Here is a 24,390-nt window from a genome sequence, read left to right as displayed (position 1 = left end):
GACGTAGTTGCAATCAGCCAATCTCTGTTGGGAAGGCGGAGGCACCAACTTCACTGATTGGCTGGTTTGAAAATAGCTAAATACATTATTTTCGCAATTTAAATCCTCATGATTTGCTGCGAAAAAGTGGAAGGACACTCACTTCTAGCTAAACGTGCAAGGTAAGTAAGTCATTGTTTGCTGAAAGATACTTTATTACCTAGCAGATTCATGTGAGTCACGTAGAAATAATCGAAGAGCAAGAACCATATTTCGCAGCTAGCTTTAATATAACATTTTTAAACTGAGTTTAGCCACCCGAAGGCTTTAGTTTAGCTAAGGTGACTTGTTAGATTGAACAAGTTTGTCGACCCAATCTTACTTTTTACCAACCTATCCACAATTGTAAATGGCCTAATTTTGTATTTTTTTATATCTGGCTTGAAAGATAAGAACGCGTTTTTAACTAAGATGGTTAGCTAGATAGAAGACAATGAATGGCACAACAGACTCGCTTTAACTTGAATGTAAACTTTTGTCTAACTTCTGTCTCAGGACATTAGCCATCTATCGTCATGGGATCCAGCGAGAGCAAGGTTGCTGTGGCCTCAACGCCCAAACATGACCCCAGCCATCGCATCAAACACGACCGTCTCTCTCAGCTTGTCGACCCACGGTCTCCATCTGTAACCATTGACCGCACACCCATTCAGGTAACGTTAACTGACAAGGGCCAGCATTTGAAAATTGTTTATTTACTTTTAACTCATGCATTTGAATTCAATTTGAATACTCCTATAATGTGTAATTGTTCTGTTTACTGTGTCTGTAAATTCCTGTCTGTTCTGGCTGTATATTTTGTCTATAACTGGCAGCACCATTTCACCAAGTCTAATTCTGGGTAAATGTACTTGGTGAATATGGCCCCACCGTGGAGGTGTCATAATACAGATAAAACCTCCCTGTCAAACAGGGAAATGGTTCCAATCGTTTTACCACCATTAAAATGAAGGTCTGTGTTTCATGTAGGCTTTCCCTGGGGTGATGTTTTGATAACCTTGCAGTCTCTCTAGGACAAGGTGACAAATCAAATTACTTACCCCCCCCCCCAAAAAAAGAAAATGCTAATTTGACTATCATAAAGAACTACAAATGCCTTGATTATCTGTAATAGACTGCAGAATCTAGGCAAAGGAAATAGTTAATCCAGAAATTATCTAATTTAGTTAAATGTAATAGCTAATGAACAAATTGGCAACATTTCTTTAAAGGGACAATTCTGAGAAGCTTCTTCTGCAAGTTTTACATTTACAATACCTGTTCGCACAGGTGTCAGCTAGATGTGTTGTAGGGATTTGTAGTTTTGCATGTTGTCCACTTTGATTCTAATTAGCATTTTAGAATAGAGTAAATAGAGCTGACTATATTGATAAGTTTCCTTATCTGTTATATACATGGTTATCAAAATGTCACTCCAGGGTAAGCTTACATTAAACACAGCCCTTAATTTAAAGTGTTTCTAAAATCCCCTATTGGGGAGGAAAATATAGGTGGAAAAGCGATTGGAACCGTTTTCCTGTTTGACCCCCTAGGTTTTATGGGTATTATGACACCACAACTGTGGTGCTCTATATAAAAGTGCTTTCTGATTCACTTCCTGAATTGGTTGTACATCAAATACTTTTTTTTTTCCCATCTGTGCCAACATTACTAGATTGAACACTAAGATTACTAGAGATGATAGGGCAGAGATACTTTTGGTAATGTAGTGTGAAGATACTTTCTCATCCAACATCGCATTCCAAAATCATGGGCGTTAAAATGGCGTTGGTGCTGCTTTAACAAAGAGCAAGAACCACAGTTGGCATTCCAATTCATCCCAAAGAGTTTCAATGGGGTTGAGCTCAAGGCTCTGAAGGCCAGTCAAATTCTTCCACACCGGTCTCGACAAACCACTTCTCTATGGACCTCACTTTGTGCATGTGGGCATTTGTATTTGTTAGGGATCCCCATTAGCTGCTGCCAAGGCAGCATCTACTTTTGCTAGATTTCAAACACATTAAGGCACTTACATTACACATAAAACAGTACATCATATAACATTATTACACCGCTACATAGCCACAATACAAATAGTATAATGCCACTATACAACAATATTGCAATGTACATGTGTGTAGAGTACGTGTGTCTGTACCTTTTGTGTGCGTCTCTTCACAGTACCCGCTGTTCCATAAAGTATATTTTTATCTGTTTAAAAAAAAAAGATAATAATCTGATTCTACTGCTTTCATCGGTCACCTGATGTGGAATAGAGTGCCATGTAGTCATGGTGCTATGTAGTACTGTGCGCCTACCTGTCTGTTCTGGACTTGGGGATTGTGAAGAGACGTTTTATGGGGTTTACATGGGTATCCGAGCTGTGTGCTAGTAGTTTAAACAGAACGCTCGGTGCATTCAGCTTGTCAACACTTCTTACAAAACCAAGTGGTGATAAAGTCAATCTCTCCTCCACTTTGAGCAATGAAAGATTGACATGTATATTATCAATGTTAGCTCCCCATGTACTTTTAAGGGCCAGCCATGCTGCCCTGTTCTGAGCCAGTTGTAATTTTCCAAGGTCCCTCTTTGTGGCACCTGACCACACGACTGAACAGTAGTCCAGGGGTGACAACTTGGGCATGTAGGACCTGCCTTGTTGATAGTGTTAAGAAGGCAGAGCAGTGCTTTATTATGGTGTTTCTCCCCGTCTTAGCTACTGATGTATCAATATGTTTTGACTATGACAGTTTACAATCCAGGGTTACTCCAAGCAGTTTAGTCACTTCAACTTACTTGCTCAATTTCTGTGTTATTCATTACAAGATTTAGTTTGTTTAGTGAATTTTGTCCCAAATACAATACTGTTAGTTTTTGAAATATTTAGAATGTATTCCTTGCCACCCATTCTGAAACTGTTAAGTGTTAGTCATTTCAGTAGCTGAAGTGTATAGTGTTGAGTCATCTGCATACATGGCACATTGGCTTTACTCCAGGCCAGTGGCATGTCGTTAGTAAAAAGTGGGGGGGAATAAAAGGGGCCTAGACAGCTGCCCTGGGGAATTCCTGATTATGTTTGGGAGGCTTCAATTAAATAACACACTGTGTTCTATTAGACAAGTAACTCTTTATCTACAATATAGCAGGGGGTGTAAAGCCATAACACATACTTTTTTCCATCAGCAGACTGGGTTGGTGACAAGCTGATTGGTCAGCTATTTGAGCCAGTAAAGGGGGTTACTATTCTTGGGTAGTGGAATTACTTTTGCTTCCCTCCAGGCCTGAGGGCAAACACTTTCTAGTAGGATTTACATTTAAGATATGGAAAAAAGGAGTGGCAATATCGTCAGCAATTATACTCAGGAATTTTCCATTGACGTTGTCAGACCTCTGTGGCTTGCCATTGTTGATAGACACTAATAATTTTCACACTCACTTTAGTACAGCGCTTGTCTTTCATAATTTAGTCAGATATACTTGATGTGTAGTGACAGTGTTTGTTGCTGGCATGCCTAACTTTGCTAATCTTGCCAATGAAAAAATCATTAAAGGAGTTGTCAATATCAGTGGGTTTTGATGAATGAGCCATCTGCTTCAATGAGCGCCTTTTTGCCCAACATTTCATGTAAGGCGCTTCAACACTTTTTACTATCATTTCTTTTTGTTTCATAGTATATTTTCACATGATTTCTCAATTTGTAGTACGTTCGCCAATCGGTTGTACAGCAGGGACCTAATTTCTGTTTATTTTGCCTCGTCCCTCTCAACCATCCAATTTTTCCAAATTTCTCATCAATCCAAAGGGATTTAACATTGTTGTCATTTTCTTAATGGGTGCATGCTTATTAGTAACTGGAGTAAGCAATTTCATAAATGTGTGCAGTGTCTGGTTGTTCCTTGTTACAGACCAGCAAATATTATTGACATGAACATAAGAATCACTACATAACTTATTGTATGATTGACATCTACACAATATTAGGCCCAGCCTTTGGAACTTTGGTTTTCCTAGATATGGCTTCTATGTTGTGACCACTACATCCTATGGATTTCGATATGGCTTTAAAGCAAATTTCTGCAGCATTAGTAAAGATGTATAGATCACATGTTAATTTCATTCCTGTGCTGAACCAGGTTGCAGGCACTGGTTAGTTTGGTGCATTTTCTTGAGTGGGCAGCTTGAAAGCCAGTCAATATTTTAATCACCCAGAAAATATACATCTGTTATCACATGCATTTCGCACATGTTATCTAGATACTAACTTTTAGCACTTGGGCTATAGCAGCTTCCCACAAGAATGGGCTGTAGTTGAGGCAGAGGACCCCGAAGCTATATTACTTCAACAGTATTTAACCTAAGATCGTCTATAAGCTTCACAGGAATGTGGTTCTGAATATAGGCCGCAACATCGCCCCCATTGGCATTTGTCTTTTTGGGTAGATGTTATAACCATGTATGGCTACCACTGTATTATCCGAGTGAGTTTTTCAGAAATAGTCAGAATATTGATGTCCTCTGGCAAGTTATTGACTTCATGAACCTTGTTTCTTGTGCTTCATATGTTAATTTGTGCTATTTTTAGCACTTATGGGATGCTTGATTGTTTTTAATTCTTTACTGGGAAGCTTATCAGAAGTAGACTTGCTCATATTATTTATATTGGAGCTGCACACAGTGGACTTCCTACTATGGGACTCCACCTCAGTGCTAACAGTATAACTCTGGTTCATAAGCACATGATTACTGCATACAATAGCTGTAGGATCAAGAGGTATTCAGTGCAATTACGGGGACATACATTTTAAGTTACTTACATTGTCTGCCAACACCCCTGGGGTAATCAGACCTGCCAACATGCACGCATGTTGCGTACCAGCTACGCAATTCTCTGTCCATGTATGTGATTGGAGTTAAAAGTATGCAGAAATGAGTAGGGCCTGTTTATAAAAAAAATAATATATATTTTAATAAAGTTCACAGTGTAAATCTAACATCCCGTTTATTGAGCTGCAACTCAGACATGTACGGAGTTTGTCAACCGACATGGAGATTAATACATCATTATTCGACGTAGCTACCCCGTGTCTGCCCCTCCTGTTTGTTGTGATGCTGAGTTTTTTTTAAGTCAGCTGTACGTAAACGCATAGACAAATCCCTTTGACTCCGTGTGTTGTGGAAAGGGAAACACTAATTGTTTCAAGCTAATGTTAGAGAACATAAGCTGGACATTCAGTGGGCTCTAAAGTGCCAACAGTTCACTCGCATTTGCTAGTGAAAGAAATTAAATGCAAATATGAAAAATAACTGGTCTCATTTGTGATATTTATTTTCTACCTAACATTACGAGGATCACGCAACCTGATAGACTGTAATTATGATCCACGTAACAAAGTATTATCAAAAGTAAATGTAAACATCTTGGCATTAAACGGAGTCGGGAGTTTAGAAGACTGCACGATGAAGAATAAGTGTCCGGTATTAGCTATAGAGGCAATGCTTTTAAAATGCCTTTGCAAAGGATTTGAGATTTTATCAATTTTGAAAATCTGAAATGATTTATGTGCTGCAAAGAAATACAATGGGCCCCTTTTACTCTTCTAACGAACAGCGTTCAGATTCCCTTTGCGGTAGCCTACTTAACCTTTTGTGTAGCCAGTTTGCGGTCTTGGTCGACGTGATTTTTTTTTAAAATATTTTTTTTATGTTTTCAAAATTATTTTGCTTTTAGTGTTGATTAGGAAGTGTCTAAAGTAGAGGTCGACCGACTAATCGGAAGGGCCGATTTCAAGTTTTCATAACAATCGGTATTTTTGGCCACCGATTAGCCATTATTATTTTAAGTCAGTTAAGAACACATTCTTATTTTCGGTGACGGCCTAGGAACGGTGGGTTAACTGCCTTTTTCAGGGGCAGAACGACAGATTTTTACCTTGTCAGCTTGGGGATTCAATCTTGCAACCTTACGGTTAACTAGTCCAACTCTCTAACCACCTGCTTTACATTGCACTCCACGAGGAGCCTGCCTGTTACGCGAATGCACTAAGAAGCCAAGGTAAGTTGCTAGCTAGCATTAAACTTATCTTATAAAAAAACAATAAATCAATCATAATCACTAGTTAACTACACATGGTTGATATTACTAGTTTATCTAGCATGTCCTGCGTTGCATATAATCAATGCGGTGCGCATTCGCGAAAAAGGACGGTCGTTGCTCCAACTTGTACCTAACCATAAACATCAATGTCTTTCTTAAAATCAATACACAAGTATATATTTTTAAACCTGCATATTTAGTTAATATTGCCTGCTAACATGAATTTCTTTTAACTAGGGAAAATGTCACCTCTGCAACAGAGTCAGGGTATATGCAGCAGTTTGGGCTGCCTGGCTCGTTGCGAACTTTGAAGACTTTCTTCCTAACAAAGACAGCCGACTTCGCCAAACGGGGGATGATTTAACAAAAGCACATTTGCGGAAAAAAAGCACAATCGTTGCACGACTGTACCTAACCATAAACATCAATGCCTTTCTTAAAATCAATACACAGAAGTATATATTTTTAAACATGCATATTTAGCTAAAAGAAATCCAAGTTAGCAGGCAATATTAACCAGGTGAAATTGTCACTTCTCTTGCGTTCATTGCACGCAGAGTCAGGGTATATGCAACAGTTTGGGCCGCCTGGCTCGTTGCGAACTAATTTGCCAGAATTTTACGTCATTATGACAACATTGAAGGTTGTGCAATGTAACAGGAATATTTAGACTTATGGATGCCACCCGTTAGATAAAATACGGAATGGTTCCGTATTTCACTGAAATAATAAATGTGATAGTTTCCGGATTCGACCGTATTAATGACCTAAGGCTCGTGTTTCTGTGTGTAATTATGTTATAATTAAGTCTATGATTTGATAGAGCAGTCTGACTGAGCGATGGTAGGCACCAGCAGGCTTGTAAGCATTCATTCAAAACAGCACTTTCGTGCTTTTTGCCAGCAGCCCTTCGCAATGCATTGCGCTGTTTATGACTTCAAGCCTGTCAACTCCCAAGATTAGGCTGGTGTAACCGATATGAAATGGCTAGCTAGTTAGAGGGTGCGCGCTAATAGTGTTTCAAACATCACTCGCTCTGAGACTTGGAGTAGTTGTTTCCCTTGCTCTACATGGGTAACGCTGCTTCGAGGGTGGCTGTTGTCGATGTGTTCCTGGTAGTATCCATCGTGGATGATGAATGGGCTGGTCTCAGGCAGCCTCACTGTGGGTGGTAGCTCTGATCTGAGCCCGAGGTAGAAGCCACTGGAGTGGAAGACGGAACAGAGGGCGACGGCGCAGTTACCTCCGGATCTGATCTCTAATCGGAAGATGGCGTCGAAGCCATTTCTGGTCTGTGTCCGGGCTTAACAGGAATGGGCCTTTCCCGAACTGTTGCCACAAAGTTGGAAGCACAGAATTGTCTAGAATGTCATTGTATGCTGTAGTGTTAAGATTTCCCTTCGTTTGAACTAAGGGGTCTAGCCCGAACCATGAAAACAGCCCCAGACCATTTTGTCCTTCACCAAACTTTAGTTGGCACTATGCATTGGGGCCGGTTGCGTTTTCCTGGCATTCGCCAAACCCAGATTCGTAAATCGGACTGCCAGATGGTAAAATGTGATTAATCTGGTACTATATGTGTATGTAATGTGTCTGTCCTCGTCAAACGTTTGGACACACCTACTCATTCCAGGATTATTCTTAATTTTTACTATTTTCTACATTGTAGAATAATAGTGAAGACAACTGTGAAATAACACATATGGAATCATCTAGTAACCCCAAAATATATTTGAGATTCTTCAAAGTAGCCACCCTTTGCCTTGACAGCATTGCGCATACATGTATACAACAAGAATGTATTAATCTTTCAGGTGGGTGGAACTGTCTCCTGTGTCCCAGTTGTGGAGAGTGAATGCTCCATTCTAGCCAGCGACCCTCGGTCACCCTCAGTCGGTGTCACCCGCACCCCAATGAAGGACTCAATGAGAGGTAACTATCTTAACCAAGTGGCAAAGCTATCCAGTCAAGCAAGGCCGTGAACGCCTGTGCCTCGCATACTCCCTTTAAAAAGATCTTAGCTTGAAAAACTAGCCTGCGATAGTACTGTTTGTCCCTTTTGAGAAACCGTAGCTAGTATAAATTCCTCAATAGTCACAATCTATGAACTCAATTGTAATACATTTGGAAGTTTTTGCAGAGCTCTTAGTTGCACAATTTGACATCTTATGTTTGCAGTATTTCTCAAGTAAAAAATGTGCATGAAAACAAGTTGTCTCTTGAATGACAAACATTTAATTGAAGAATCCTTACTGTTGACGTATCGCCGACGAAGGGGTGTAGACTTCGGCTACCGAACTTCAGCTCGCCTCAGGAATTTTTGTGTGTACAAACAGCTGAAAAAAAACCTTGCCGAAGACCAAAACTTCAAACTTTGGCGGAGTAATATATGCCAAAACTGTTTCGGATTAGAAGCATGCGCGCGCCACTAGGTCCAGGGGTGGGTAAACCTTTTGGTCTGAGGGCCATATTGGGACTTGGAAATTCAACAAAGAACTTGATTTGAATGAGCTTGCCGGTCAGATGTATTTTTCCCACCCCTAACGTAGCAGGCTTAAAAGAAACACCTACTGGTCTTGACGAGAAGGGGAACATTTTTGGGGGATGTGCTGCTCTGCACTGTTCAACCAATCCAGTGAATGTGGCGGAGTTAAGCAGGAGTGTCGCCTTGTTAATGTCCAAAGTGGAAGTCTCTTTCCATTTCCCTTGAAAACCAGAACGTTGTTGGGGATTCTGCCGAGGCTACCTCAGCCCTAAACTGTAGATGCAGCATTGCCCTTTCGGTGCATTTCAAAAAGCTTTTTGTCAAAGTTATTTTAAACTTGCTATGTTTTTTTTATTCCTCCAGTGACAGTTAGCTCCTTCGCCCGCCGCCTCAGCATGCTCCTCCACAGTGACTCTGTAGAAAGAGTTGCCCCTGTGCCCTTTAACAAGTTTCTCAACGTGGAGGAAGAGGCAGTGGTGGAGGGAGAGTTGGGCTCCAGTGAGCCCCTTCTCTCCCCTCAGCCATCACAGATCTCAGGTCACATGATCCAGCCCTCTCCCCAGAGCGTGGCTAGTCATATGCTTCTCATCCAGAGCCCCTTGGTTCCTGTGGGGGAGGCCCAGAAAGAAGTCGAAGACGATTTCACTCTGGAGGAAGCCGACGAGGCCAAGGAGTCTTCACTACACAAGCGCCTGAGTATGAGCTTGATCACCTGCCATGATGGTGTCGCCCCATCGCCGACATTCACCGAGGTGCACTACGACAGCCCTGCATCTCCTCTCCCTGAAAACGCTGCTGCTGAACTCCACAAGGAGGAACCTGACCACGCTTATGCCCTTCCCTCAGTCACCCCTGACCCCACACAACCTTTGACTCCCATGGCTGAACCATCCATCCCCACTGCTACAGAGTTAACTGAAGTCACTGTTGCTACAGAGATGCTTAAAGTGGAGGTCCCAACACCAGTGGTGGAGCCAATGATGTTCGTTACACAAGTGTCGCCTGTTGTACCATCCACCACAACCACTGGTCCAAGCCCCAGCGTGAGCCAGCAGCAGCCCCAAGCCACTGGGATCCGATGCCCCACCTTTGACACCAAGAGCCCCAGTCAAGTGGTGTTCAAGCCCCAGTGGCTAGGGAAGGGCTTCGGGGCCACAGGGGTGAGGGTCAGAGGGAGAGGAGGTAAGGGGGGCTCGTCCTCTTCACCACTCTCCGTCCAGGTTGGAAACAAGAATATAGCCAATGAGAACAAGGGGCAGTCGATCAAACAGAAGCAGAGAGGTACGTGGGTGTTTTTGTCTATCATTTTTAGAAAAGTTTCCCATTAATTATTTAAAAAAATTAAACACTTTCTCTCCTCTCCCGTGTGGCAGACAAGGCACTCGTGGCTGAAGGCCGCTCCCCTCTGCAGATGCTCAAGGAGACCAACTCTCCCCGGGAGAAAGCTACACAGGTATATAGATGGTGTACACTAGGGCTGTGACAGTCATGGAATTTCAGATGATGGTTATTGGTCACCGTTATAATCATTTGAATAGGCGCATTGTGGGAGTCCCCATTCAAGTCAATGATGGCATAATGGTTGGATGCGGCCGTTGTGAGATCGTCACTATCTGGGCAAGCGGTTTTCAAAATTGTCTCATTTTAAACCCAACCTTAACCACACTGCTTACCTTAAGGCTAGGCACCACAGGTTAATAGGGATTTAAAAAATAATATTTTTTTACTCATCAGACGAACTTTACCAGCTGAAAGTAAACATAAATACAATATTACAAGTTTTATTTAAAAAAAAAATATGCATATTAGGCAAACCGTCCTTAAATATGCGCTAATATGCTTATTACAATAATCTGTTTTTTAACATATTGCTTCAAGGCAGTATGTTTTTGTTTTATTGTGATAAGACACTCAATGGTCGGACATACAGATCAGTTTATGAAAATATTGTAATTTCATAGGATTATTTTTTTAAAACACTTCATGTATGACGGATGCGTATTTTGCTTATATTTACACATAAAATGACACTTAAAATCTAAACGACACAAGATATTAAAGGCCTCTGTAGAAGTCTAAGACCTAAGAACCTGTGTGTGTGGAATAATGGGAATGCATGTCCTTTGAAGACAGAAATGAATTGTCGCACCGGGAACATGTCATTTCAAGAAAATGGCCGATTTAAAGATATGGAAAGTACATTAGCCTAAATATGACCATTTATGTCACATTAAACTCTTATTCATAGATCACTTCTAAACTGACCAGTAATCATCAAATATACCTTTTACAAATACATTAGCATGTTTAATACATATGTTTCAAGCAATAGAGCATATACTGGTCTGTTGGACTAGTAACCGAAAGGTTGCAAGTTCAAATCCCCGAGCTGACATGGTACAAATCTGTCGTTCTGCCCCTGAACAAGGCAGTTAACCCACTGTTCCTAGGCCGTCATTGAAAATAAGAATTTGTTCTTAACTGACTTGCCTAGTTAAATAAAGGTATGTGACAAAAAATATATATATTTTACAAGGATTTTGTATGGCTGTTGAAATGTGCAGATTATTTATCAGCTATGCCTGCCCCATATGTAAGGCCCTCTGAGGTATTGCTGGTGATGCTTTACTTGACTGTGTCATGGGACCTGCGCCTACTCTTGGCACACATTGAAGCAGCGTCAGCTCTCACAACTCTTCTCTGATTGCTCCAGTGTCACCAAAGTTCTGTCAAGCCACAATTTGTTCATCACATTTATAGCATGCGGCTACTGCCATACTGGCTGCGCCGTCAATGCGGCTTTTGCCTACGAAGACAGTTTTGAGGCATCGCGACCATATTAGAGTTCAGACATTTTTATTTGCGTTCTGGGTTCCTCCGTGCTACATTCTTTTTGAGGACGTTATCATTTGACATCCTATGCTATACAGATACCATTTTCTGTGAAACCTCTCTATTAAAAAATAATGTGTGGATCTTCACCATTTTCTATGGCTCGATGGTACCGACACCAATGCACACACCTATCCTGTAGTTGAAAGTGAATCCTCTCTTGTGCCATTGAAGAATACATTAATGTCTATGACGGCATCCTCCTTCAGCAACTCATGTCTGGGTCTATATCTGCGTATGCTCTTCTAATTATCTCTGCAGCATTCTCCCTTGACTGTAGCCCCTCTGCAACTAAAGTGTGGGGGGGGCAAAGTACTTCTCTGTCGACATTAGACATAACTGCAGAACAAAATGTCAGCATGTATTTACTTTATGTAAAGGTAATTTCTCACGAATCACTTTAGGCTACAGCCCTATGACGCCGTAGGCCTATGTGACCGTCTCATTGTATAGTTATGTTTTCCTATCACTCTGTTTTTAACTTGGAATACATTTGCTGGAGCAAGGAAATACATATTATTTTTTACACTGCTAGAAGAACCATCCCCACATTTTATATCAAATGTCACATCTCCCCTGGAGGAAGTGTAAACACTCCTCCTAAATGCATCAAGATCACATTTTATAATGACAGACTTCACCAACCAGTGATTCTATGGGGATTTTCAGTCCAGTGTTTAGACACAAATGTACAAGTTGGTTTATTTGAGACGTGAAATAAAAACCACTGTCGGCTGGCTGCAGTCTGGTTGGTCGCTGCTACAGTAGTTATCTTCTCAACTAATTTGCGTCTCAACGCGCTGCTGCGGGATACCTCCTCTACCTATACTGACTCGATCGGCGGCTCAGGCAATTATTTCCTTTCATTCACTGCTTTTCACGCATTGGCTAACTGAGATCGCCTATTTTTATTCACATACTGTAGGTATATTCTTCGAGGTTATAATTTTGCCACGCTTTACGTTGATTCTTCCGGGAGATTTTGTTTGAAAATGTGCTGAGACATTTTAACTAATCAGTTAGCCGGAAAGGGCCTTTTTAAATGCCAGTAACCAATCGCATGTCAGTAAATTACTAATCTTTCAGCATGAAGCACTACGTCTACAAAGGATATAGCTAACGATATGCTCCGGAAAACAACAAGCTTTTAAATGATATGATTCAACATGGAACATGTATATTTATTTTTTTTAATGTAAAAAATAAAATAGTGGTTGACGTTCAACATAAAACATGCTATCAAGAACGACACTTATGGTAGGTGTAGTTGATGGAGTTGGGATAAAATGATACTTTATTTGTATACATTTTATTTTTGTGATATTTTACAACTTCCATAAAATGTACAATCAGAAAATCTGACCGACAGAAGCAAAATCGCAATGTTTGCCTGTGGTGCCTGGCCTTAAGCCTAAACCTAAACTAAGACCAAAAAGCCAAACTTTTTTTATTTTTTTTTTTTTTTAATTTTTTTTTTAACAATTTTGACTTTGCCACTGGCCCAACTAGTGGGAACCCCATTGCGGGTGTACTCATCAATATGTGCTGTGATTTGTTGAATCAACTGACATAACAAAAAAATACATACAACTAAATGGTGACGTCTGTTAACATAATTTTAATGATCATTCTACATTACCATGGAAATTATTGCATCACAATACCAGGCAGCTGTTGTGTATGTACCAATCGGTTTACCAGTCAAATTGCCAGGGTCAGAGGTTGCAAGCCCATTCTGTGTGCTACAAGACCATGCTTGTTTCATCAAGTTGTAACGAGCCCATGTTCCTTCGGAAACCGACTCAACTGCCCGGCAGTCCCGTCTTCAGTCGGCTATTCCATTCAAAATAATACAAATAAATGGTTTTTGAAGAGAAACGTATTTTATTTTCATGACTGTCGTCATCATAACGGTCTGTTATAAGGTGATTGTGCCAGCCCTAATGTACACACACTTTTCCCTCAGGGAACTATCTGCACATGTACTTACATCGATATCTCACTCTTTCCATCTCATTCTTTCATGTCTGCACACTAAAGCCTAAGGGACAGGATTGCTCTATTTGGTGGGTCAGAGGAAAATGAACAATCGCAACCGTTTTTAAACCTCCTGGTCTAACTGAACGGTTCTGTCTCTCTCTTCCCTCCCTGCCCATCAGATGACGCTGAAGGTGTCCACCCCAGACAGACAGAGGCTGGGTCAGATGGACCGGAGAGTCCTGACTGTGTCCGTGGACAAGGAGAACCGATAGCTGGATGTTGCAGAAGAACATGCACAAACACTAACTGGCCAGTGTATAGAATCTAACCAGTGTTCTATATCTTTCTAATAACAAGCCTTTTAAAGTGTACAGCCTCTTTTTAACTGACTTTTTTCAAACTGCTAACAAATTATAATTTGTGTACATTTGTTTTTGGAAGTGCCATCATATGTTTTGTCTTTATTGCAAGTGTCCGTATCAGTGTTTTTTGCTATCCTGTCCTTTATGTAAATAAATTTGCTTTAAATCTCTTTTTGTGTTCACTGGAATACACCTTTTATGAGGGGAGGAGAGAAAGAGAAGTTTGAAGCAGGAAAACATGTTTATTAGTCTTAATGTATGGCTTTACTTAGCACCTTTAAGAAAAGGGCTTTACAAATTTAAATGAATTATTTACTATATGCACAGTCTGTTCTGATGGTATAGAAAGGCTGTCCAACTTGTCACGTGTGTGTGATGCCATTGAAAAGAAACACAGCCACTTCACATTGAGTTATTGTGCTGTACAGAGTTGCTATTATGTTTCGCTTGCACAACAGTGGTAAAACAAACCACGTGTGCAGCAGTTACCTTCACTTAGAAATACACAACCAGGCAAGGTTGAAACTCCTCCAGTCCTCTATGACAAATGTGAAATATTGTGGTCTTGTATAGCTGCCTTTTTTGTTGTCAGTGAACCATAAGATCTATTATATCATCCCATCTGTCCAGCCAACAGTTTTACTGCGAGCACTTATGCCTTTTTGTGACTAGCCATTGGGAAGTAGGCCAAAAGATTAGACCCCCCCAACTCATGGAAAACGTATCCTATTAAACACGTACATACGTAAACTTTCAGACGCACACTAATGTAGAAATCTGCAAGCTAAACAATTTATTCAAATGTGACCATAAAAATAGAAAAAAAAACGGAACTAACAAGGGAATTCTAACCAACACCCAAACATCCGCTTGAAACAAATTTAATGCTTACATATTTATCCTCGGACAAACATTTTAACTCGCCTCGAATATAAAAGCATGTAACAACCTAGTTATTGTAAACCTACAGTCTATCAGTGGTCATTTATCTTATCCTGTTATTTCATCCAAGTCTCTACCTTTTCCATTTGGCAACTGCTCTTATGACATTAATATTTTCCTGCATTTCCTATAATGCTAGAATTCAGCTTTTGAACCTTGACAAATCATTCATTGATACAACGATCATGTTTTTCTACAAAAGTCAAGCCCAACTCTAAACTTGAGTTAGAAGTAGGAAGAGATGAGACTTTCTCATCGTAATCCTTCTCTCAAATCGAATAAGACTTGGCACAATTAAAAATAACCTCTTTAACCCATGGCTTCCTAATTTCCCCCCCCCTCTTCAATCTACCCGGTTTTCATGATACTCTTCCTCTATCTCCTCTCCTTCTCTTAGTCTTTCGTTCTGTCTGTTCTCTAGAGGACTGGCTCAGTTCCATATCTTCAGGAAGCTGTCCCAGGATCCTGTGCAGCATGCCATTCCGTCCGAGGATACTCCGATGCAGCTCACCCTGTTGTCATGACCAGCCAGCACTCCTGAGCCATGAAGAGAATTACATCAGTTTCGATTGGATGCAAATATTGTTTACCTACATTGCATCCACATTCTCTCCCTCTTTCTCCCTTCGTCCCACTCGCTTTCTCCTCTCACCATCCCCTCTACTTACCCACACTGTCTCCCTCTCTTTCTGCCTCTAGTCACTCTCTCTCCTTTCTCTTTCTCCCTGCATACTCACCCAAACTCTCTCCCTTTCTCTCTCCCTCTGTACTCACCCACTCTCTCGGCTTTAAGCATGTCCCAGATGTTGACGTTGAAGTCATCGTATCCGGCCAGTAGAAGTCGGCCGGACAGGGACGGGGCGAGGGAGGTCACCCCACACATGATGCCTGAGTCCTGGTAGGTGATGAGCTCCTGGTCTGCCCTCAGGTCGTACAGCTTACAGGTGGCATCGTCTGAGCCCGTTATAACTGCATTACCATTGGGGAAAAACTGGACAGAGTGGAGAGGACGAGGTCAGAGCAGTGGTTTCTGGTCGTCTGGAGAGCTACAGAGCGGGTGTAGGCTTTTGTTCACCACAAACGAATCAACTGTTTGAGCAAACCGTTGCATCAAATTCATTTTTTAAGTTAAAATTAAATTGCTTAAATTTGTAAAAACTTGTAAGTCTTTCTCCACGTCAACTGGCCAGGTGCAATGCTTCTGACTATCAGAATACTAAACTATTAATAAACAAATAAATGCTGGGGCTTCTCACCCCGATGGCGTTGATGTCACTCTCGTGGCCACTGAACGTCTGTCTGCAGGTGGCTTCCCTGATGTCCCACAGTTTGGCTGTGAAGTCACACGCCCCCGAGATGAACATCTTGAAGTCGGGGGACACGGCCAGGGACATGCAGTCACCCAAGTGGCCCGCGAAGATGGTCTTCTCTGTCCCTGTCTCAATGTCCCATAGAATACTATACAGTTTGGACGGAATAGGAGGAGAGGATGGATATAGAGGTGGGTAAAGAAGAGATGGTTGCGAAAGAAGGGAGAATTAAAAAAATATAATTTAACCAGGCAAGTCAGTTAAGAACAAATTCTTATTTACAATGACGGCCTAGGAACAGTGGTTTAACTGCCTTGTTCAGGGGCAGAACGACAGATTTTTACCTTGTCAGCTCGGGGATTCGATCTAGCAACCTTTTTGGTTACTGGCCCAACACTCTAACCACTAGGCTACCTGCCGCCCCAATGTTTAGGACAATGTTTAGGACACCATTGCAGAAAAGTAATAGACAAGACTATGCATATCAAATGAAGGGTACAGTATAAGCCATAGAATTAGAATGATATGGTAGCATTAACAGATTGGACTGATCTCTGGTCAGTCATTGTAACCCCTTATTGCACACAAGACTCATAGAGACTCCATCTCTATGATCTTACCAGGTGCAGTCGCCAGAGCTGGTGATGATCTCACTGTCGCTAAGGAAACGACAGCAGGACAGGTAACCTGGGCAATAAGAGAGAACACCATCAGATAGACACAACACAAGCATGAGAGACTGCTGTATTGGATAGTCTATATAAATACTACCTCGTATGTTCTTAGGTGGAGTTTGATCGAAATGACTCATCGTTAAACGTGTTGCCAGTAATGCTGTCTTAATGAGTGCAAATAGCGGGGTAAGTGTCGAGTGTGGTACCTGTGTGTGCGGCCAGCTCACGCATGACCTTGACGTTGCCGTCCTTGCCCTTGAGGTTGTAGATGGAGCACATGTTGTCGAGACCGCCACACGCCACCATGTTCCCTGAGGGCGCGTAGGCACACGTCATCACCCACGACGACTTCAGAGGGATGGCGTTCACCTGAGCAGAGAACGACAGTGATTCCTCACGTGGACCAGTGTGTATGTGTGAAAACGCTCATGTGAGCACTTATATGAGCACTTGATATTACAGTATATTGTTACATTTACATTTAAGTCATTTAGCAGATATTGTTGATATTACAGTATATTGTTGATATTACAGTATATTGTCATTACATGCCGTATTCAAGCAAAAACACTGTCCCATGACCAAAACTCCCCACACCCAGACTGTAAACCCAGACGCAGTCCACCATACCTTGTTGGTGGTCAAGGTGTCCCACACTATGAGCTTTCCATCTTGAGAGGCACTGACACACAACCTGGTAGAGAGAACAAGACAGGAGTAGAGCGATAGAAACAGACAAAGAGAGAGACAGCGTACAGTAAAAGATCCAAGGACCTGCAGCAGCTCAAGAGAAATAGACAGACAGATCGATAATAGATACAGAGACTACTTTGTCCCAATGGCAACATGTCTTTACTATGACTGATCTAAAAAGCCATGACATGGTCACTGACTAATGCTACTGCACTTTTTCCTATTGCCAGGTGTTTCCAGCACAAATGATGATGGGGATGATGATGCTGGTGATGATAATGATGATGCTGGTGATAATAATGGTGATATAGTGTACTATGTAGTTATGTCTAGCCACTATGGAGGAGTATGTGTGAATATGTTGTCTGTTCAGTGTTCACAGTTGCCAAATGAGTTCCCCTTTGAGGGACAAAAAAGTTGTATTGGATTGTATTGTGTTAAGACAGAGAGAGGCATTGTAACAGAGCCTCTAAGCCCAGCACTGGTTCAGTTAGTAAAAGCTATCTTTTAGACCCACTAAATGTAGGACACCCCAAGTATTGTAAACCCAGGAAAAGCTAATAAGCTTACTAACTTGCTACAACTGAGAAAGAGAAGAGATAAGATGAAATGAGAATATAGGGAGAGGTAAGAAGGAGAGAGGACAAAATGAAGGGTTAAAGGTTGGTTAGTGCACATTCAAGTTATAGTATCAGCAATAATTAATTGATTCAGGGGTAAGGTTGGTTTAAAGTGTTGCCAGACAGTCAGTTAAGTGTTTCCTGGTTCCACTAATTCATCCAATTAAAACAAGGGATGGGATTGCAACACCAATCCAATTAACCAATAAACGCAGAGCACCACGTGACGCCAGTTTTAAACTATGGCAGTATTTGTCACAGCAATCTGTTTGAATGAACGGATGAGCAGATGAATATATATATATATATTGCTATAATGACTAATGATAGAGCTAACATAAATTATTGGACGATTGAATGAGTACTTGAATGACTCGACAAGCAATCCTCAGGAAAAGAGTGCAGGCTAGAAGTCTGTGAAGGGTCATTGTCTACTTTGAGCATGTGGTCCAGTTTGTGTGTGTGTATGCAATCCTGTTTGTACGTATGTGTGCCTGTTTGTATGTGTGTGTGTGTATGGTGTATGTGTGTTTACTTGGTGTCAGTGCCCCAGTGCATGGCATAGATCTTGGCCAGGTGACCCCTCAGCGTCTTCCTGGTCTTCAGCTGGACACGCCCCACCAGCGTCGTCCCAGCAACCGCCTCCTGCAGGGTGGTGTCCTGCACTACCTTTCGGGCCTCCTGTAGAGGGATGGTTGTGTATGGTCAAGTTATGGTTATAATAACTATGGTCCGGTTAAATATGGCTAAAACCACTGTCATAACTATTGTAATTTTCAAGGTGTGCTACTGCTGCTGCAACCTGGTCTCAGAAGAAAACGTATTGCATTTTACAAAACTGCTGTTTACACCTTCTCCTCCTGCCTTTGGACGAACAGAGCGGTCGGGTGGGGATGTATGGTCATAACGGTTGTCATAGATATGACTATGACTGTGGTGTTATGGACACCTATACACCTTACGGTCCAGAGAATCAGAACAGTTGGGATGTTATATTATTGTATTAGGATCTCTTTTAGCCCAAGGGATAGTTTTCCAAGAGTTCTTAAGAAATGTAAAAAAAACAACATAGAAACAAACAAAGTTTCACATTCCTATTACCTAGACATATTATGAGTAACACCCCCAGCCCCCCCCCCCCCCTCCTCCCCCCTACCCGCATACCTCATGTCCACATATTAATTTAAATACAACATAACATATTACAAGAACTTCATAGACCCACTCTAGTCATTCAATACATTTTATGAATGAATCTCTTCAAACAACTATTTGGCAAGTTTTTTAAACTTTTTGTCAAGAAGTTCCAGGACTTCACTGCCCTGAGGTAAATTCTCTTTTGCCCAGTTCTAATTTGGGTTTTGGTGGTCTATAAGTGGCCTTTGGTGGTCTATAGGATGATGATTCTTGTTAAGTTTATGGTTGATGATCATGGTAAAATGTTAGGCAAAATGCAAATCGTTGAATAAAGTACTAGCATATGAGATCCAAGGAACACAGGCAGGCGTTATATTCACACTAGTGATTGATTATTGCCTAGCGGTTAGAAAGGAGACCCAGCATCTGGAGGGCTGCCAGTTCGAATCCTGGGTCTGACGGGAAAACAATGGGCAGGAAGTGAGCTGGCAAATAGAGGGTTGCTGGTATCAAATCCTAAATGCCTTTGCCTGCTGTGGTGCTCTTGATCAAGGCACTTAGCTCCCCGGGTGCCCAGTGTGGCAGCGCCCGCAACTCTCCAAAACCTGTATATGTACTGTATGTGTGTGTACTGTATGTGTGTCTTTGGGAGGGGTTGAGTTAAAAGCGGAAGTCAAAATTCGGTTAGATGTTGTGTGCAATTGACCAATAATGTGATCTTAATTATTGATTGATAACTGACAGTGATCTGATCTTTGAGGTTGTCCGCCTCCTTTCGCAGCTCCTCCATTTCGCCCATGGCAACGGTTGGTAGGCGTTGTCACCGATGGAGACAGGAAGTGAAATCAGGTGAGCAGACGTAATCCTGGGGAAGAGAGTGGAAAAAAATTGGAAAATGGTATTTTATCAGTTAATTATCCATTCTTCTCACTGTAATGTCAATGTCTTTTACCTGTATACAACAACACATGATATATTTATGCATGTTACCAGCTTTTTAGATCAAGGTCTATCCTCTCTTTTCTGTGTTGTTTAGCTACTGTTTTGCAATTCAAACCTCCCTCAACTACTTTGCAAACCCTCACAAACACAGGCACACACACACGCACACTAATACCCATACACTCACAAACCCACACCCATAGTCAAACAAGCTCACTTGCACAGATATGCATATGCACACACACATACAAGCGTGCAACTGCATGAACTAGTTAATATGACACATACTGCATATACATGAACACACTTTCGCACCCTGATTGTAAACTCAAACCTGTATGGTGTGTCATCTTAATGCTAACATTTTTCTTGTTGATATCGCTCCTCATGCTTATACTAGCTAAGCAAGCGCAGTATTTACTCTGCCCTTTTCTGTCTCAATACACTTTAGTGCCATAGACTTTGAAAGCTTTCCAATCTTACGTCAGCCCGGGAAAGCACTTATGTTTTTGTGATTCCAGTGATATCACTTCACAGCGCTCTAATGACGCAATTAGTAATGTCGACTGAATCAATGAGGACTGAATCGTTTTTTTCACAGACCAAAATATTCTAAGGTTAGGCCTACTATACAGTAAAGACAAGAAGCAGGAATCAACTATCTCAAGTATCTCTGTCACGTTATCAAATTAGGAACTTTTAAACTGGCAATGGCATCAGACTATTTTCTATGAAATCCGAAGATAACCCTTACTTTAAAACACTCTAAACATGATAATCACATAACATAACATATCATGTAACATCCACACGTCTAATAACATATTTTCACTATATCTGTGACAGATAGAGTACGATCCGAATAACTCAATCTTACCTTGAAAACTACCAGGAGAAGAATAGTCTATATCCCTGGCTTTGCTGCAATCTCTCTCTCTCTATTTGTCTAAAGTGTCTCTGTCAAATCTCATTACCAAATTAATTTGCCTCTCATTTGTTTGAGGAGAAAGGTAGAGGGAGAGCGAAGAGGCAGTGACTCAGACAGAGAAAGATATTCCCTGTTCCTTGCTGTTCCTATCTGTCTAGTACTGTAGGGTACATGCATGTATGAAAACACTGTAAATCGTACGTCTAAATATAGAAACGCCTAAAACAATTAACCCTAAGGCGATTGCATCCATCTGAAGTGAGCTGCGCTCATAGGTGTCCTGCTCCCTCACCTAAAGGGAGTAGTATCCACAATGGTCACCTTATCTAGCCTTCATCTGATTTAGGCCATATATTTGGTTCCCTGAGAAAATTACATTTATAAATAGTACTAACCCAATAAAACGGGACCGTTTTTTAAAGTGTTTCAACTGTGCTATTGCCCTTTTGCCATCCTGTCCCTGAGACCCTGGCCTGCCATTGTTGCATGTGATTAAATGCCTGCTAGAGGTTGTCGCAGAGTGGAGTGCATTAACACAGAGAGAGAGGGAGGGAGGGGGGGGGGAGAAAGAGAGAGAAGGGGGGTGGGGCTGTGTGTAGAGGCGACGCAGGAGAGAGTGAGTTTAAATCCTAGTGGCTGAGATTTTAAAGGAAGCCTTTTGAATCAAATCTGCTCTCATCCGATTACTGACTGCTCTTTGCATCTGGATGAGAGGTGGAGAGAGAGAGGGGCGTGATGGAGAGATGAGAGAGGGAGGGGCAAACTGGTGGTGGTGGATGAGAAAGAGGGAGAAGGGAGAGAATGGGGTGGTTAAAATCTAGGATAGGGAGAGATAGGTGATTTCTGTATTAAATGGGCAATGAACTTGAGCTAGTGATTGTAGGAATGTGTAAGTCAGATCTTGTTTTCTCGCTGTAAATGTTTCACCTTTTCACTATTGACACGCCATTAGTATTGTGTCACATACTATTAGGCAGATTGAAAAACGTTAACGGTGGCCAACCCTTAGTGAGAATTTAACCCTAAAACAGGCATTTCTGAGAATGGGACTGAAGAACTGTTTCCAAGTTGTAGCAAGACACTTTAGTTTAGATTTGAACGACAACGCCTTGAACTGTATTTCCGTGCTATGAAAGGGTCTAACATAAAGTACCAAGTTTCAGCACCTATGCCAGCTAGACACCCACAACACTAGTGATACCGCCGGCAGAGAATCAAATGTATTCCAAAATGGATGTATCAGAGGAAACAATGTAAAATGCTCTTTAAAAAACAACAACAAACACTTAAACAAATGATGTGATCATTCAAATGGACTGCGTTAGCCCAATTCGGATTTTGTTTTCCCACTAATTGGTCTTTTGCCCAATCACATCAGCTCTGAAAAAGATTTGAGGTGAAAAGGTCTGATGTGATTGGTCAAGACCAATTAGTGGGAAAAAATATGAGAATTGTGTAAACGATCTGTCAATGGGAGAAAAAAATCCACTTAGAAGATACAATGAATGTTTTCCTTTAAGATTATCTGTAAGCAGAGTAACGCATTAGTAGTGCAATAGTAATATTACATGCATTATAATATATACATCATATGCAAATCCTTGTTATGATAAAATGTAAAACATTCAATAAATATATCCAATCCAAGTTAATGTTCTTTTTCCATGTAATCGCAAAGGAATTGACCATGCTGCCATGCTTCCATACTTCTTAAATTAAATTTCCTACCATGTTGTAGAGAAAAAAGTCATAGATTTTACAGTATTGATTAACTGTTTGTTATTTGTCGCCGTTAAACGGCACCCTCGTCACAGTGCTATCAAATTAAATTGGTACTTATCCCACAGACCCACTCACTTTGATTATATGAGAAAATCAGGACACACTCAATCCAGAACTAAAAGTACTTCTACACTCCCCAAACTAATCTGGCGGCAGCAGGCAGCTGGTAGCCTAGCAGGTAGCCCTTTCCTACAGTCAATTACCAAAAGCGCCCTCTTTGGCCTCATGGGTGGAATGTTATTAATATTTTTCATAATTTCATCATTAATAAAGATGATGTAAAAAAAAAACTGATGACAATCCTGTGTTTCTATGTCAAACAGTGCTGCTATGTTTCAGTCTTCTGTGATGTATATAAAGTGTGATATTGGGATGCAAACTCAAAATGTAATACATTTCAACTCTATATCTGACATGGTACAGGTGACATGGTACCAGCCCATAACCATGTGTGTGAGGTGTAGACTTTTGTTTCAAAGGAGATTTGTTTAAGACTACCCAGAATCACTCTGGGTGGCCCTGATTTAGCCCACTGCAGTAAAAGGTTAAGAGCATTGGTCCAGTAACCGAAAGGTCACTGGTTTTAATCCCCGAGCCAAATAGGTAAAAAATATGTTGACGTGCCCTTGAGCAAGGCACTTAACCCAAATTGCTCCTGTAGTCACTCTGGATAAGAGTGTCTGCTAAATGACTAAAATGTACAAATCTGTTTCAACCAAGAGCTCCATACAGCACTACTGTGACCAGAGGGTTTCACTTACACATCTATTCACATATCCAATCAAAAACTACAAACAAAGAAAACAACAATTGAGGTGTAAAAGAAAATGATATGGCTGCCCACTCACCAAATAAGGAAGTTCTCCAGTGGGTTTCTTAACCTGTTCTCACTTTTCAGGGTCCCTCCGTTTGGTTGTCATATGTTTACCCCTCTTCTGTTACTAGACTTTCAGTTTTTTATTCAGTTTTCCTGTCCCACACAGAATGGATATTCCACCCTCTTGCTCTCTCTCTCTCTCTCTCTCTCTCTATCTCTCTCTCACACACTCTCTCTCCTGTGAGGAACAGATGAGGATTGGAGCGGATGAAGAGAGATCAGGGATGAGGGGATAAATCCAGCGATGGACAGAGAGAGAGAGAGAGAGAGGGTGGGGGTGAGAGAGGGAGACAGAGAAAGAGAGAGGGAGGGAGAGAGTGAGAAAGAGAAACAGAGAGAGAGAAGGAGAGAGAGAGAGAGAGAGAGAGATAGGGAGAAACAGAAAGAGAGAGTGGGAGACATAGCGAGAGAGGCGAGCAAAGCACACCAAACAAGGTGGGCAAACGTGTCATGGGGTCAAAAGACAGGAACCGGTCCTGCATTAATACAAAATGAAGTAAAAAAAATGGACTCCTGGACATGGCTTTCTATGGTGTGGTGTGAAAGCCTGTGACTGGCAGGGGGCTTCAGTGTTTTGTAAACTTGAGAAAAGTATAATATAAGAAAAGCCAGCAGCACAGACAGAGACAGAGAGACGGGGACCAGACGAGGGG

The 24,390-nt window shown here is 41.4% G+C and overlaps 2 protein-coding genes across 4 annotated transcripts; one reads left to right on the top strand and one right to left on the bottom strand.

Moving 5' to 3' along the window:
• Positions 1 to 5: 5 nt before the first annotated feature.
• Positions 6 to 14,002, top strand: cdca3 (cell division cycle associated 3). The gene is made up of 6 exons (XM_014200384.2): positions 6 to 161; positions 535 to 692; positions 7,928 to 8,045; positions 8,962 to 9,879; positions 9,972 to 10,051; positions 13,650 to 14,002. Exons 2-6 carry the CDS (start codon positions 555 to 557, stop codon positions 13,740 to 13,742), a joined length of 1,347 nt encoding a protein of 448 aa, XP_014055859.1. The 5' UTR covers positions 6 to 161; positions 535 to 554; the 3' UTR covers positions 13,743 to 14,002.
• Positions 14,003 to 14,697: 695 nt separating this feature from the next.
• LOC106605091 (guanine nucleotide-binding protein G(I)/G(S)/G(T) subunit beta-3) lies at positions 14,698 to 23,941 on the bottom strand. Of its 3 annotated transcripts, none has more exons than XM_014200385.2 (10): positions 23,709 to 23,941; positions 19,951 to 20,073; positions 18,607 to 18,752; positions 18,026 to 18,034; positions 17,389 to 17,452; positions 16,965 to 17,127; positions 16,705 to 16,771; positions 16,031 to 16,232; positions 15,549 to 15,765; positions 14,698 to 15,311 (listed from the first exon to the last, which is right to left on the bottom strand). In XM_014200385.2, the coding sequence occupies exons 2-10, from the start codon at positions 20,005 to 20,007 to the stop codon at positions 15,205 to 15,207; spliced, it is 1,032 nt and encodes a 343-aa protein (XP_014055860.1). In that variant the 5' UTR covers positions 20,008 to 20,073; positions 23,709 to 23,941; the 3' UTR covers positions 14,698 to 15,204. The 3 variants fall into 3 exon arrangements, with proteins under 3 accessions (XP_014055860.1, XP_014055861.1, XP_014055862.1); XM_014200386.2 differs by lacking the exon at positions 23,709 to 23,941 and adding an exon at positions 21,028 to 21,123; XM_014200387.2 differs by lacking the exon at positions 18,026 to 18,034 and having other exon boundaries at positions 23,709 to 23,940.
• Positions 23,942 to 24,390: the final 449 nt, after the last annotated feature.

The sequence above is a fragment of the Salmo salar genome, chromosome ssa05 (genome assembly GCF_905237065.1).
Source record: "Salmo salar chromosome ssa05, Ssal_v3.1, whole genome shotgun sequence".
NCBI lineage: Eukaryota > Metazoa > Chordata > Actinopteri > Salmoniformes > Salmonidae > Salmo > Salmo salar.
The sequence above is the reverse complement of the archived record's forward strand: the minus strand, read 5'-3'. Positions and strand labels throughout refer to the sequence as shown.

What these genes read in the sequence shown, in the direction of transcription:
- LOC106605091 (XM_014200385.2), bottom strand. Translation starts at nt 20,007, where the DNA reads ATGGGCGAAATGGAGGAGCTGCGAAAGGAGGCGGACAACCTCAAAGAT. An exon ending in ACCTCAAAGATCAGATCACT is followed by an intron (nt 18,753 to 19,950) that starts GTCAGTTATCAA and finishes ATCCCTCTACAG; the next exon opens with GAGGCCCGAAAGGTAGTGCA. An exon ending in ACACCTTGACCACCAACAAG is followed by an intron (nt 17,128 to 17,388) that starts GTATGGTGGACT and finishes TTCTCTGCTCAG; the next exon opens with GTGAACGCCATCCCTCTGAA.
- cdca3 (XM_014200384.2), top strand. Translation starts at nt 555, where the DNA reads ATGGGATCCAGCGAGAGCAAGGTTGCTGTGGCCTCAACGCCCAAACAT. An exon ending in AATGAAGGACTCAATGAGAG is followed by an intron (nt 8,046 to 8,961) that starts GTAACTATCTTA and finishes TTATTCCTCCAG; the next exon opens with TGACAGTTAGCTCCTTCGCC. An exon ending in GATCAAACAGAAGCAGAGAG is followed by an intron (nt 9,880 to 9,971) that starts GTACGTGGGTGT and finishes CCCGTGTGGCAG; the next exon opens with ACAAGGCACTCGTGGCTGAA.